The sequence below is a fragment of the Lycorma delicatula genome, chromosome 7, assembly GCF_047948215.1.
Source record: "Lycorma delicatula isolate Av1 chromosome 7, ASM4794821v1, whole genome shotgun sequence".
Taxonomy (NCBI): Eukaryota; Metazoa; Arthropoda; class Insecta; order Hemiptera; family Fulgoridae; genus Lycorma; species Lycorma delicatula.
In genome coordinates, this window is record NC_134461.1 from 22,263,398 (window position 1) to 22,277,137 (window position 13,740).

General features: G+C 30.6%; 1 protein-coding gene across 4 annotated transcripts in view; it reads right to left on the minus strand.

Moving 5' to 3' along the window:
• Positions 1–13,740, minus strand: part of LOC142328455 (uncharacterized) — a 40,292-nt gene that overhangs the window by 5,158 nt on the left and 21,394 nt on the right. Inside the window, exon 1 of one of the 4 annotated variants that reach the window (XM_075372247.1) lies at positions 2,489–2,804. The exons of the other annotated variants lie outside the window; for them this stretch is intronic. Within the exon in view, the coding sequence (XP_075228362.1) occupies positions 2,489–2,754 (266 nt within the window). The 5' untranslated portion in view covers positions 2,755–2,804. Of the gene's footprint in view, positions 1–2,488; positions 2,805–13,740 lie in introns of those variants that run through there. 4 annotated transcript variants of the gene reach the window in all.

Consider the following 13,740-nt stretch of genomic DNA (forward strand, 5'->3'; position numbering starts at 1 on the left):
AAAATATGGTTATGTGTTTACTAAACACGCTGCTCAAATGAGACAGCAATGTTTACAGGAAAGTTGCCAAGAAAGGTGATTGTTTAAGGAAAAATAGAGAAAGAAGTACCGTGAATATTTTCACAGAGATTTCTCAACAATGTGAATGTAGACTCTCACAGTGAGAATGTACAAAAGCCAATTCTTACTGAATAAGTCTAGAGAGTCATGTCATTGTGTCAGTTTAATATACAAATATTTGTCAAACGAAATGCAAAAACAATGTTCTCACCGCATCAGCTTGATGTATGAGGAAGGAGAGTTACCAAAGCTGTACTCATAAAATTTGATGACAAGACTATCAGTTTTAGAATGAAAGATGGTGATTGCGCAGTCATTTCACTAGTTTGCAAAACATTCCACGCAACAAAGGGATATGAGATGTCGAGTGCAGAATGCTTCGCTAATATTAAGCTGGGCTGTAACTGATCAAAGTTGCAGCGTACAGCTCTTGACAGGGCCTTGGCAAGAAAATTTTTGCCAAGGGGCAGATTTTTGCCGCTCTTAGTCGAATTAAAATTTTAGAGGGTATTACCTTGTATGATACAGATCCAAATAAGTTATTTGAGTCCACATGATGAGAATGACGTCATGGTGTGGTCATCATCATGTGCTTCTCATCATTGTTGTCATGTGGTCCACGTGACCACATGATGTGGAAGCTGTGATAGAAATGATGAGGTTGCGTAATCTATCCAATTTGTAGTTTCCATTATTGCAAGTAGACGTTTGGACAAGGTTTGTGAGCACCCGGTTAAAAAAGTGTTTATAACAACTATAGAATATTATTTATTGTAAAATTATAATATTTAACTCGTTTCACATAGGGGGGAATGATTTTTAAGGAAGAAAAATAGAGAAAGAAATGCCATGATTATTCCCACGGAGACTAAACAAGATAATATAGACTGTTATTAATATCCTATTCATACAGGGAACAGAGAAACATGGTACTGGTGTGAGCAATCAGTGACTAAGGGTGTGGAGCTGTTTGGATATTTGGTATTTTTCCTAAGATTATCATCAGATGTAGTTAAAATTTATGCAGGACCATTCAAAAAGTATACTCTTTTGATTAAAAAAAAATTATCAAAATCAATTTACTAATGTTTTTGATATTGCATAATATACACATGAAAAAAAAATTGATAAGCTCCTCTTTTTTTTGAAGTTTGTTAAAAATATTAGATTTTTAAACCGCACCAATTGTACAGTACAATAAAATAGAACTTTTAAGTACAAAATTTAAAATTTTTTTACTAAAATGTAATTGTAATGTTAAAATTAAAAATCTTATTTTTACCTGACTTGTAGTTTTAAAAATTTAAATATGTTTTATTTAGAAATGATGGAGGTACTCATTCTGTAGAAAATAAGAATGTATGAGGGATGTCTCTAAAGTAAAGACTGCTGGGAAATTTCTCTCTTTAAGATTGGTGTATCTATTAGATTGCTGTATTTAAGATTGATAAATATCTTAATTCATGTGACGATTATATAGAGAAGTTTAAGAGAAAAAATATTTATAAAGTTTTCAGAATAAATATTTTCACAATGAAATAATCTTTACATTAGAGATAACCCCTTGTATTATTACAATAAGAATATTTTAACTTACTGCTAGGTGAATTTATTATTACATTTCTTTACTCTTTAAATATGTCTATATTTGCATGGTTATTATTTCATGCAGTAATAACTATTTTCATATATTAATATTTAACAATTTTTCTTTTTTAATTAAGAAATTTGTACTATGTTCAAAATTTTTCCTGATCCTAGATAAATGCTTGAGCATTTTTATTGTTATTAATGGTGTAACAAACCTACTTGTTCTTTCTGATATGATATATTTGTATCATTTTGTATTAATCTAAATTAAAAAATAATCTAATTAGGAATTTTTAACCGTGATTTGATTTGCATTATTAGTTGTTTTTTTCTCTTACTATGTTTTTTGAATTGTCTAAATTTGCTTTATAGAAGAAAAATGGTAAAATTAAAAAAAAAATACTAGTACAGAACCAAGAAAAACAATTATTAACAATTGAATTATTAAAAATCTTTGGTTTGTTCTTAAATTAACTTGAATCCTTCTTTCCTCATTGGTCTGTTGTGCTTTTTTATAAATTTACTACAATCTTTTATGATTTTAAGACCTAAAATTATTAATAAACCCATTTGACATGTCATCAAGTATAATGTCTAGTCAAGTTGCATAATGTCTGTTCATTTTGTGAGGTTCAAATGTATTTGACTAATGTTTTCATAAATTTTGTATTGTTAAGGAGTGTTAATTTATAATTTGTACATGATGTATGTAAAATTGCACTTGTATCACATAATTATTATCTTTATTTATCTGTTGTGTTTTTATCTTGTGATTTTTTTTATTGCAGTTCTTTTATTCTAATTTAAAGAATAACATTTATTAGTTTATAAATATTACCTTATTTTAGAGACTGCAACAATTTTATTTTCCCATAATCTTGAAATACTGGTAATAGCTCTTCTATCCTTTGGGCAAAGTTTTCTTGCTCCCTTTTTAGTCTCGCTATTTGTATCAATTATGTACCAATTGATATCTGTTTCTTTAAATTTTGGGTTAATTACTTCGCTGTTTGTTTCATCTTCACTACTCACTTTATGTATTGTGATAATAAAATGAAATAGAAATATGTAACTAAAAACAGTAGTTTTTGAAAATCTATGCATAGTAATTGCGATTCAGTTCAGTTAACGATAGGGTCATTACTATTGTATTTGTTATATCATAATAGAGTTTTATCTAAAATTATGTTCAATGACATACTGACCTTTCAGTATCGAGATGTTTTGTGTTTTATTTCATAATGTTATACTTGTTATGATTACGGTGATAGAATTATATACATTTTTATATGAAAATTTATTGATAAATAAGTTATCGAACTGCATCCTTTTAAGTGTTGTTAATCATATTTACATAAGTCATATGTGTGTATTGACCTTGTTTTTAATACTATTACTTTTTAATAAATTTTTGTAGAGTATTTTAAAAATATTTTATCTTCCTTTCTTTGCCAATTAATAGTAAAAAATAAGTACAACAAACAGTTTTGACTACATGATATCTTGACTTCAGCTTGATCAGTAATGTGGTAATAGTTCAACATTCTATGTTTATTTCTATTGTAGTACATTCTTGAAAGAAAAGATCAAGTCTTTTAATGCGTAATTAAATGACGTGAAAAATACAATCACATTCATGTTTCTCTCTTCTTACAGAAGTGTTATTAAATAGTCTGTTTATCTTATATTTGTTTTTATGATTCTCTACAAAGGTTTCAATACATTTAAAAAAATTATACTTACAAAACAATGTTGTATAAAATAAGCTAATTTTTAACTATTTTGAAAATGTTTTTTTCAAATCTGTGTGTACTAAATGTTACAGGATCAAGTTTTAATTTTTTATTTTATTATATAGGCAAATCTACACAGTCACTTCTGATATCGTGCTTTCTGTTTATCTCAGTTCTGCTGTTCTCACTCTTTAAGATGAGAACATATCTATGAAAACATGCTCTTATCAATGTCTTCTTGCTCTTTCCCTGTCTTTTCTATTGATTGATTGTTATCCCTGTACTTGCTGCAGCAACTTTGACTCTTCCATCCACTGCATTTGTTCACAACATATAAGCTGTTATATGTAAATAGAACCTTCAAGAGATTCTACAAAATTTCATGTCTTTTGAAGTAAAAATAGAACTGAAAAAAATCAGTAAACTTTATTACTTGTACATAAAAACTACTTTTTTACCTAGTTGCCTTCATCTCAACATATTTTTCATAGTTTTTCACTAGCTTTTTCATGTTTTCAAAAAATTCCACTGCCAGTAACGTAAAACATGCATTAATGCCATTTTTCAATTCATCGTTATTGTCAAACATATGTGATGCAAGCCACTGTTTTAAGGTAAATAAAGAAAATAATTGTTGGGAGCTAAGTAAGGTCTGTAGCATAGATAATTGAAGATTTTCCTAAAAAGTTTTACAATTACTAACTAATCTGATTTACTTTGTATGGCCCGACATTTTCATGCAATAAAAAAAATTCCACAGGCTAGCAGCATCCCCATTGTGTTTTATAGTTTCTCTAAGATTTTGTTTTTTCTATCTTTTTGCAGTATTGTTGTTTCACAACAGTTTTGAGGTCACTAAACTCTAAAGGGAATCTTGTGTGGACACACTTTCTTTGCCTGTGAATTTCAGCCGCAGATTTATTTTTTGCATCAAGAATTGAATTACTCCTCATACTTCGTTTTTGGCAGGATCACGAATTGTAGTACTCATTAAAAAATAGTTAACTATAAACGATTAACAACAAAATTACTAAACTATTGTTGCTAACAGTTGAATATTGATTGAAATAACTGAGATATGCATGCGCCATCTGTTTACATTGCATGTGTAGGTGGCAAATTCAAAATTGACCTTTTAGAACATGTCTTGTAGTAATAAATATTACTTACTTTAAGTAATAAATATTTAATCAAACTACAATTAATTAATTAACGTGTTGATTTTCATGTTATATTCTAAATATTTATTAGAAGTGTATCATTATAACATTTAAAAAAATTGAATTAACATTATTGATTGAATTAATAAAATATAAATATATATTTTATTATAAATACATGTAAAATTTAATGATAACAAGATCATGCCCATTTACATTACATGTATTTTCATTTTAGCTATATGTATTTCTATTCTGTTTTTTTTTAGCGTATGAAAATACTATCCCTGGATTTGAATCCACAACCTTCTGGATGAAAAGCACAGACACTACCATTTTGACAGCATACTATAGTTTTTCATATATATATATATATATATATATGTGTGTGTGTGTGTGTGTGTGTGTGTGTGTGTGTGTGTGTGTGTGTGTGTGTGTGTGTGTGTGTGTGTGTGTGTAATTTATATTTAATAGATCAACTCCAAGTACAGAATAATTGAAATAGTTTGACTTATATTATTTCATTACACAAGCAGAAGTGCTTTCATGAACTTGATTCATCATCAGGTGCATACATTTATATTGTTACCACATATATTCCGAACTTAACATCGGCGGGCAGCAACGGTAGCAGCTCAGATGTAAGCGGGAGCACAGTACACGTACCCGCAGGTACAGCGTCACTCCTGCCGTGCAGATGACCGTGCACTTCTCCCACCATAGTGGGGCTGCAGTCCCACCACTCTCAGGCTTCAATAAAAGAGCATGTATGAGATTGAATTTTCAATACATCGTCGACCACCACCTGGAGAAGACCAAGAAGAAGATGGAAGAAGACAGAAATTCCCTGGCCGAATCAATGTGGGACCCCCGGCGGATGCCAAAATTCTCGCCGGAGCAGCAGACCTGACCGGCCCGCTGAGGGAGCCGCTGGATGCGGACGCTACCTTCCTGTTTCTGCTCGCCAGGCTTCAATCGCCCTGGTCTGGTCGCCCAGACTCAGCAGCAGGAGCCGGCCCAGCGTGGGATTGCTCAGGGAGAACTGCCTTGACCACACCGGCAAAAGACGACCGACACTGTGGGGCTCTGGGGGCCACTGCTGCCACGCTGTAGTGAATAAACAATAAACATCATAAACTTGCAATTCATGATAACACCACTTATTCACTTATAATTTTATATTAAAAATATTTTTAAAGCGATTAAATTGTATTAAAAATCTTTGAATTAAATTTATCTTATCATACTTTAAAATCTTATATAAAAATTGTTTTAAATGTTTATTTACATTAATTTTTTTTAAAATTATAATCAGAACAAGAGATAAAAAATATAAAAAATTGTTTAAAATTACAAAGATTAAATTAAATTAAAATTAAAATGTAAAAATATAATTATAACAAAGATAAAAAATTAAAACTTTTAAAATAAAAACAAAAGCAAAGCAAAATCATGTGCCGCTCATTATTTTAAAAGTTTAATTTTTTATCTTTGTTATTATTATATTTTTACATTTTAATTTTAACTTAATTGATTAATCTTTGTAATTTTAAACAATTTTTTATATTTTATATTTTTTGTCTCTTGTTCTGATTATAATTTAAAAAAAATTAATGTAAATAAAAATTTAAAACAATTTTTATATAAGATTTTAAAGTATGATAAGTTAAGTTTAATTTAAAGATTTTTAATAAAATTTAATTGTTTTAAAAATATTTTTAATATAAAATTATAAGTGAATAAGTTGTATGTTATCATGAATTGCAAGAGTATGATGTTTTTTGTAATATATATATATATAAAATATATATAAATGTATGCAGCTGATGAAGCAAATCAAGTTTGTGAAAGCGCTTCTGTTTGTGTAATGAAATAAGATAAGTCATCATCCTATTTCAATGATTCTATATTTATAGTTGATCTATTACTTATAAATAATTTGTACTGGTACAGGGGTGTGTATGGTTATTAAAAGAAATGCTTTTAAAAAATAAATATAAATATATATTTAATATTATATAAAATTTAAACAACCAAAACACAGTAAATAGATAAACTTACTGCATTAACTTATCTATTTATTTTGGTTTAAATTTTATGTAATATTAAATTTATTACCATAGAGGTCAATATGTTAACGAATTATTTGAATCTTAAAAAAAAATTATATGTATACATTATTTTTGTTATTTAACTGAAATTAGTCTTTTTAAGATTCATATATTCCTCCGTGTTATTAAATTCTATTAAATAAACCACTTATTAAACTACTTAATATTGGTAGGATATCTGAACATAGTACGGATGATTGACATTAATTTAATAGAGCAGTCAGATATTCACATAATAACAAAGAAAAGTTAAATAATGAAATAAAAATCATAAAACATATAGCAGTTAAAAATTGATATAATACTACTTTAATAATACTTATTAAAAAAACTACCAAAATACAGTAACAAAAAAATTTGCCTTTACCCAATACATAATAAGATACAAAATAGTGAAAAAATATTCGTAAAGTATTTATATACTAATAATATCATTGAAAACATTACTAAAACTAGGTAAAGAAATATTTAAACCAGCATTCAAACATAATTATCAGATAATAAAATATTTAAAAAACAAAAATAGTAATAATAATAAAATAAATAATATGTGTGGAATTTATAAAATTAAATGTAATGATTGTGATGGTATTTATGTAGGAAAAAACTAAATTCTTTAAAATTAAATTTCTTGAATATTATAGAAATTAAAAAAAATAATAAATTAGGTTTATACAGTACGGCAGACCATCTAAGAAACAATAATCATTCTATTTCTGATATTAACATAGATTTAAAAATATTAGAAATTAATAAAGATGATGTAAAATTAAATATATTAGAAAAATGTTATGTGTATAAATATAAACAAAATTTGAATTTGATAAACCATCAGACAGTGTTCGAGGGAGATCTTATAAAAACTGCAGCAGATAGTAGAACTAATAATTCTCATTATTTTAGTATTTTTATTTTTAAATTTTTACTGTGCAATAATGAAATTTTTTCAGTCATTACTGAGTATGTGGGATCCCGTGAAAGTACTTAGATGAAAAATTAAAGTAAGGTATGCCTTATCTCAATATTGTATACTAGGTAGTTTATTTAATAGAATTTAAATACACACAAACACACTCACATAAATTGATTTTTTGAAAGTCAATACTTATAAAACCCATATTTCTCTGTACCAATCAATATATTGTATTTTTATAATCAAAAACCAACTTGAACAGCCCGAGGTTTTGTTGGGCATTGCTCAGTAATAAACCAAGGTGTCAATTGTTAAGTTATCATTGAACGTGCTTTGTTTTGTTACATGTTGTTTCGTTTATCAGAATCAACAATTGAGAGAAACATAATGGTTCTTTTGGTAGAGGAATGCATTTTTCTTGTTGAACATGTCTTTTGTGAATGTGACAAATATACTGATTTAGGGAAGCACAAGTTTTCTTAAAAATTTCCGAATATTCCTGTTCCTCACCGCAAAACAGTAAAAACTCTTATCAAAATGTTTCAGGCCACAGGCTCTGTTGTACATGCTGATGGAAGTGAAACATCATCTAAACTAAACGATCGGAAGCTGTTTGATATCTCAGATGCTATGACCAAAATTCCATCAAAGTCAGTGCGTAAGTTAGCACAGCAGCAAGATATCAGACTTGTTAACGCACTTAAAACTGTAAGAAAAGAACTAAATCTACTGTTCATGCCAAAAGACTTACTTAAATTATTATCAGTGGTTTAAAAATTATTAAGCTTGGATTCATATGGGAGGATATATTAATTCACAAACTACACGACTGTGGTCAACAACTAATCTCTATGAATTACACAAGCAATCTTTACACAAAACAAAAATTGGAGTGTAGATTGGTGTGAGTGGTTGAAGATTTTCAAAAAATCTTTTTTGAAAATACACTTTGATAGTAATTGTTATTGTGTGCTGTTTTAATAAACTTCATTAGTCTGTTAACAGAAGTGAAAATTAGTCACGGTTGGTTCCAACAAAATGGTGCCACAGCACACACAGTTACAGTCAATGACTATGTTGCAAATTGTATTTGATGAATGAATCATTTTGAGGGCTTTATGAATTACACGATCGCTTGAGCATAATTGATAAACTAAAAACTCTAATAACGGCATGTACATATGCCGTTCTAGCACATTCTAGTACATCAGCTGGTTAAAGTGTTTAAAAAATAAATTGAAACAAGTGCAGTGTTGTAATGATGTTGGAGGAGGTCATTTTCAACACCTTTTATAAACTATTACAGCTATTTTAATATCAGTTTCTGTAAAATAATGAAATAAAAATAGAAAGTAATAATTAAGAGAGTCCATCATTACACTTCCATAATTCTAACAAACAGCAACTTTCTGAATGCTCTGCAAATCATTGTATGGAAGAAGCAGAGTCTAAGTGATTTGTTATTCTTATAGCTAGTCCAATTTAAAGTTTATCGAAGTTTAGTAGAGTGCTCAAAAATGATTATTTGGATGTAAAATGAATCTACCTGAACCACTTTTTATTTAAATCAGTTCAAATTCTTTAGATTTTTGGTGGTTTTATTACTGCTTACTCTGAAATTAAATTTCAAAATAACTGAGTGTTGTTGACAGTTGTTAGTTTTACAATATGTATATACGTTATTGAATGTAAAATAATAACTGTTATTACTTTTTATGCTTTACTTAGCTTAAAAAATATATTTAATTTAAGTAAATTAAAACATTTGTTTCATTTTTTATATTTTAATTTAACATTTTCAGAAGATTGATGCATATTATGTAATTTAATTGCATTGTAATTTTTTTCATTGAATAAAGTGATCTAATAAGATTACACAATCAAATATGAGGGATTCAAATTGTATGTTAGATGATGGATGAATGTCTTTTCTCTTATATATATATAAAATTAAATTTTTTGTAGTCCATATTTCCTCTGGTCATAAATTCTAACTAATTATACAGAGCGTTTCATAATGTTCTTCGGAGTTTCGAAAATTCATTAACAAAAAACTATTTCGCTCATAAGAATAAAATAAGTACTGTACGAAAGAGTACTTCAAATAGTTTTTTTTCGACGTATATTAGGCAGTTAGTAAACCATTTGCTCGCTAAGCGTCGACAGTAGAAAAAATGGCTGCCACGGGAAGCGAGAAGTCGTTTTATGTGTTAGAATTTCACTTGTCAAAGTCAGTAATTTCTGTGCAACGTGCGTTTCGGTTGAAATTTCATAAGGAGCCACCAAGTGATAATTCAATTCCTGCATGGGATAAACAATTCAGTGAAACCGGTTGCTTGTGCAAGCGAAAATCAACTGGTCGTCCATCAACCTCAGAAGTCAATGTCGAACGTGTGCGTGCAAGTTTCATTCGCAGCCCGCCAAAATCGACTGCGGCTGCAGGCAAAGAATTAGGAATTCCGAAAACAACAGCGTGGTGAGTTCTCCGTAAACGTTTAATATGAAAACCGTACAATCTTCAATTAATCCAGCGTCTTTCTGAGGGAGATGAAACACGTAGTCTCGATTTTTGTTTACAGTTGCAGGAAAAGATGTTGTTAGATGAAGGTTTTGTAAAAAAGATAATTTTTAGCGAGGAAGCTACTTTCCATATTAGCGGCAAAGTAAACCGTCATAATGTGCGAGTTCGGGGAACTGAAAACCCACACGCTTATGTGGAACACATTCGGGATTCTCCGAAAAAAAACGTTTTTCTCGTGAGGCAGTTTATCGGCTGTTTTTTTTTTATGGAAATGACAGTAACCGGTATGATATACCTGGATATGTTACAATTATGGCTTATGCTTCAGCTACTCAACGACTTCATTTTCCAGCAAGATGGTTGTCCTGCCCATTTTCATTGACGGATCCTGGGTAGGACGTGCTTCTGAAGAAGACCAACACATTATGCTGTGGCCACCAAGATCACCAGTCCTCAAGCCATGTGATTTCTTTCTCTGGGGTTACGTGAAAGATAACGTGTTTATCCTACCAATGCCGCACGATATCGCTGAGCTAAAGGATCGTATAATCAATGCAATCAACTCTATCGAAAATTACATGTTAGAACGAGTTTGTCAAGAGCTAGACTTTCGTGTTGATGTGTGCCGTATCAACAGAGGAGCACATTTTGAACATTTATAGATTTTAACAAAAACTGTTTGAGTCCCTGCTACCTCGTACAACTTTCATTTAGGTAAGTGAAATACTTTTTTTGAACGGAATTTTTGTAACTTCTAAGAACATTATGAAACGCTCTGTATAATGTAGACTTATTCAGGCACTCCACAAAGTACAGAATTAAAGAACAGACCATTTTTTTTCCATTTTCAAAGTGCTTTCAGGCCTAAGCCCATTTTCAGTAATTTAAAGATTTTTTTCTTTTTTACATTTACATGATACATGGGACAATTTTAAGTTAAATCTTTAGAACTATTTGCTCACTCAATAAACATTTTTTTTCAAATTTAAATCATTATTTAAAATCTTTAACAATACAATAAGTCAATGTATCAATTCAGTACTGTATTGATATATTAGACACATAGACAGTACTGTTTTGACATATTGATAGGATGTTAAAGACTTTAACATTTTAAATTTAAAAAAAAAATTATTTACTGAAAAATGTTAACATAACATGTATTTTATATGTAAATGTAAAAAAAAACTGAAGATGGGCTTAGGCCTGAAAGCACACTGAAAATGAGAAAAAGTAAGTGTGTTCTTTAATTCTGTACTTTGTGGAACAGTTGAATAAGTTTATATATATAAATATATACATATACTGTACATGGTAGTGTTAATTCATAATTCAAAAACAGCTGGAATAGTAAGCAATTGATAGTAAGCAGATAAATGAAGAGTTGGAACATTTTTTTGAGTAGTTTATAACCTATAAAGAGAGTACCAAATAAAATTCCTTGAAAATATTTATAAAATATATTTTTTCAGGAAGCTTAGTTGAAATAATTATGAAAATATGAATGAATATTATTTAAATAAATTTGAATGTTTTTAAGTAATTGAAATATATTAAGATTAATATTGAAATACAATATAATACAGAATGGCACAGAGAAATGGGTCATTTTGAAATAGTAGTGGCAGCCCTGAGGAGCTGGTAGAAAGGTGGGAGTGGCATCCTTCTGTGCACAACTACCTGCCAATTAGTAATTGTAGACCAGTGGGTTGGTACACAACGTGCATTTGCCGTGAAGGCATTTTACAAGAATGGTGGCAGTGTGACTGCTGCTCAGTACGAATTCTGATGTCATTACAATTAAGGACATCATGGTTGTGTTACATTCTGTCAGTGGCAGTCCTGATCGGTGACTTGGTAATGCTATGCGAGATACCATGATGGGACCAGTTGGATGCGGGGTTTGTCTCCAGCTCCTGCACGGATCAGAATGAGGTTGTGTTCCCCTTATTAGGTGACCTAAACTGGTCAACTTATTTGGGTGTAGGTCTAAATTTCTATGTTGCATAAAATACAATTTTGATTGGTGTGAGTGTGGCACTGATTTAACTTTAAATTCATTCGTTTTCTGAGGCATTCACAGTCATGAACGGTGTTGTCAAATCTGTACTAGGCACAGGATTCAGGCTTCTGTGGTTTTGGTTAGTTTGCTTGAGGGATTCATGTTAGGTTGGATATGAAGATATCCGTTTGAGGCCTACGTGAAGGTGAAATATAATATGTATTCTGCTGAGGCATTTATATCATTGGCATCCCGACTAAGGCCTGGCTGATGACTGTGAGATGTAATCAGTTAGAGGGTCTAAAGGCAACCTCTGGTAAAGCCCCTCAGGGCTTGGAATGTAGGGGGTGGTGTGGCGACTGGTAACGTCACAAGGTGGGGGGTGTCTTCCCCCAACGGGTTGGGGTGTGTTCCATCTTGCCAAGCCATCAAGTCATGGGTTGAGCTCTAAAAAAGAAACTACCAGGAGATCAGCATTCTCAATGAGCCCCAGAAAACATTGAAGCAGTTCGGGCCTCAATTGGGTGGAGCCCACGATGATTGGCAAGGAAACACGCAGCAGCATTGAACCTAAACCGAACAACTGTCCGCCAAATACTCCACAGCGATTTGAAATTTCTCCCTTACAAAATTCAAGTTGTACAGAAGCTGAAACCATCAGACTATGATGCGACAACAATTCTATGATAAAATGATTGAAAATATTAATGACGACCCTAATTTTGTAGATAATCTTTTCATATCAGATGACGCTCATTTCCATATCAGTGGGTATGTAAACCTGCAGAATTGCAGATATTAGGTAGCTGAAAACCCTTGTCAATTGCACAAATGACCATTACACAGCCAACAGGTTATAGTTTGGTGTGCTGTATCAAAGCAAGGTGTGATTGAGCCTTACTTCTTTGAGGATGAGATAGGGAATGCAATCACAGTAATGTCTGAATGATATGCTAATATCCTCAGAACTTTTGTAGCACAACAATTTCATAATGAAGTTGTTGTGCTACAAAAGATCTTTCATAATTGATTGATCTTCATAATTCTTGGTTTCAGCAAGATGGAGCCACGACCCATACTGCCAGAGGGTTAATGGTAGCTGTTCAACAGCTCTCTTGTAACCACATAATCACGGTTTGGTGACATTCATTGGTCCCCAACATCACCAGATTTGTCAGTGTGCGATTTTTTCTTGTGGGGCTACCTCAAAAGTGAAGTGTACACCACTTGCCTAACGACAATTGCTGAGTTGAAAATGAGGATTTGAGAAGAAATCGCTGCAATTCCCATGGAGGTGTTTCTAAGTGCCATGCAAAATCTCAACATTCGCTTCCAGGAATGCATATGTTCAAATGGCCACCATTTTATGGACATTGTTTTTTGACATTGAAATTTGTTGTGTTGGGACAATTAATAGCATGTAATTTACTTTTAGTTTTCAAGAATAAAACTTGTAATGTTTTTTTTTTCCTTTTGAAGGGAGTTACTTCAAAATTTCCCATTTCTTGTGCCTAACTATATAAACGTCAATCAAATGACCGATGGTAAAAAATAATTGATTGTAACTGATAAAGTAAAAATAAAAAGACAAAAACACATATTGTGAACTAAAAGAATGCTATAAATGAATTTGGTTTGACATACTGATTT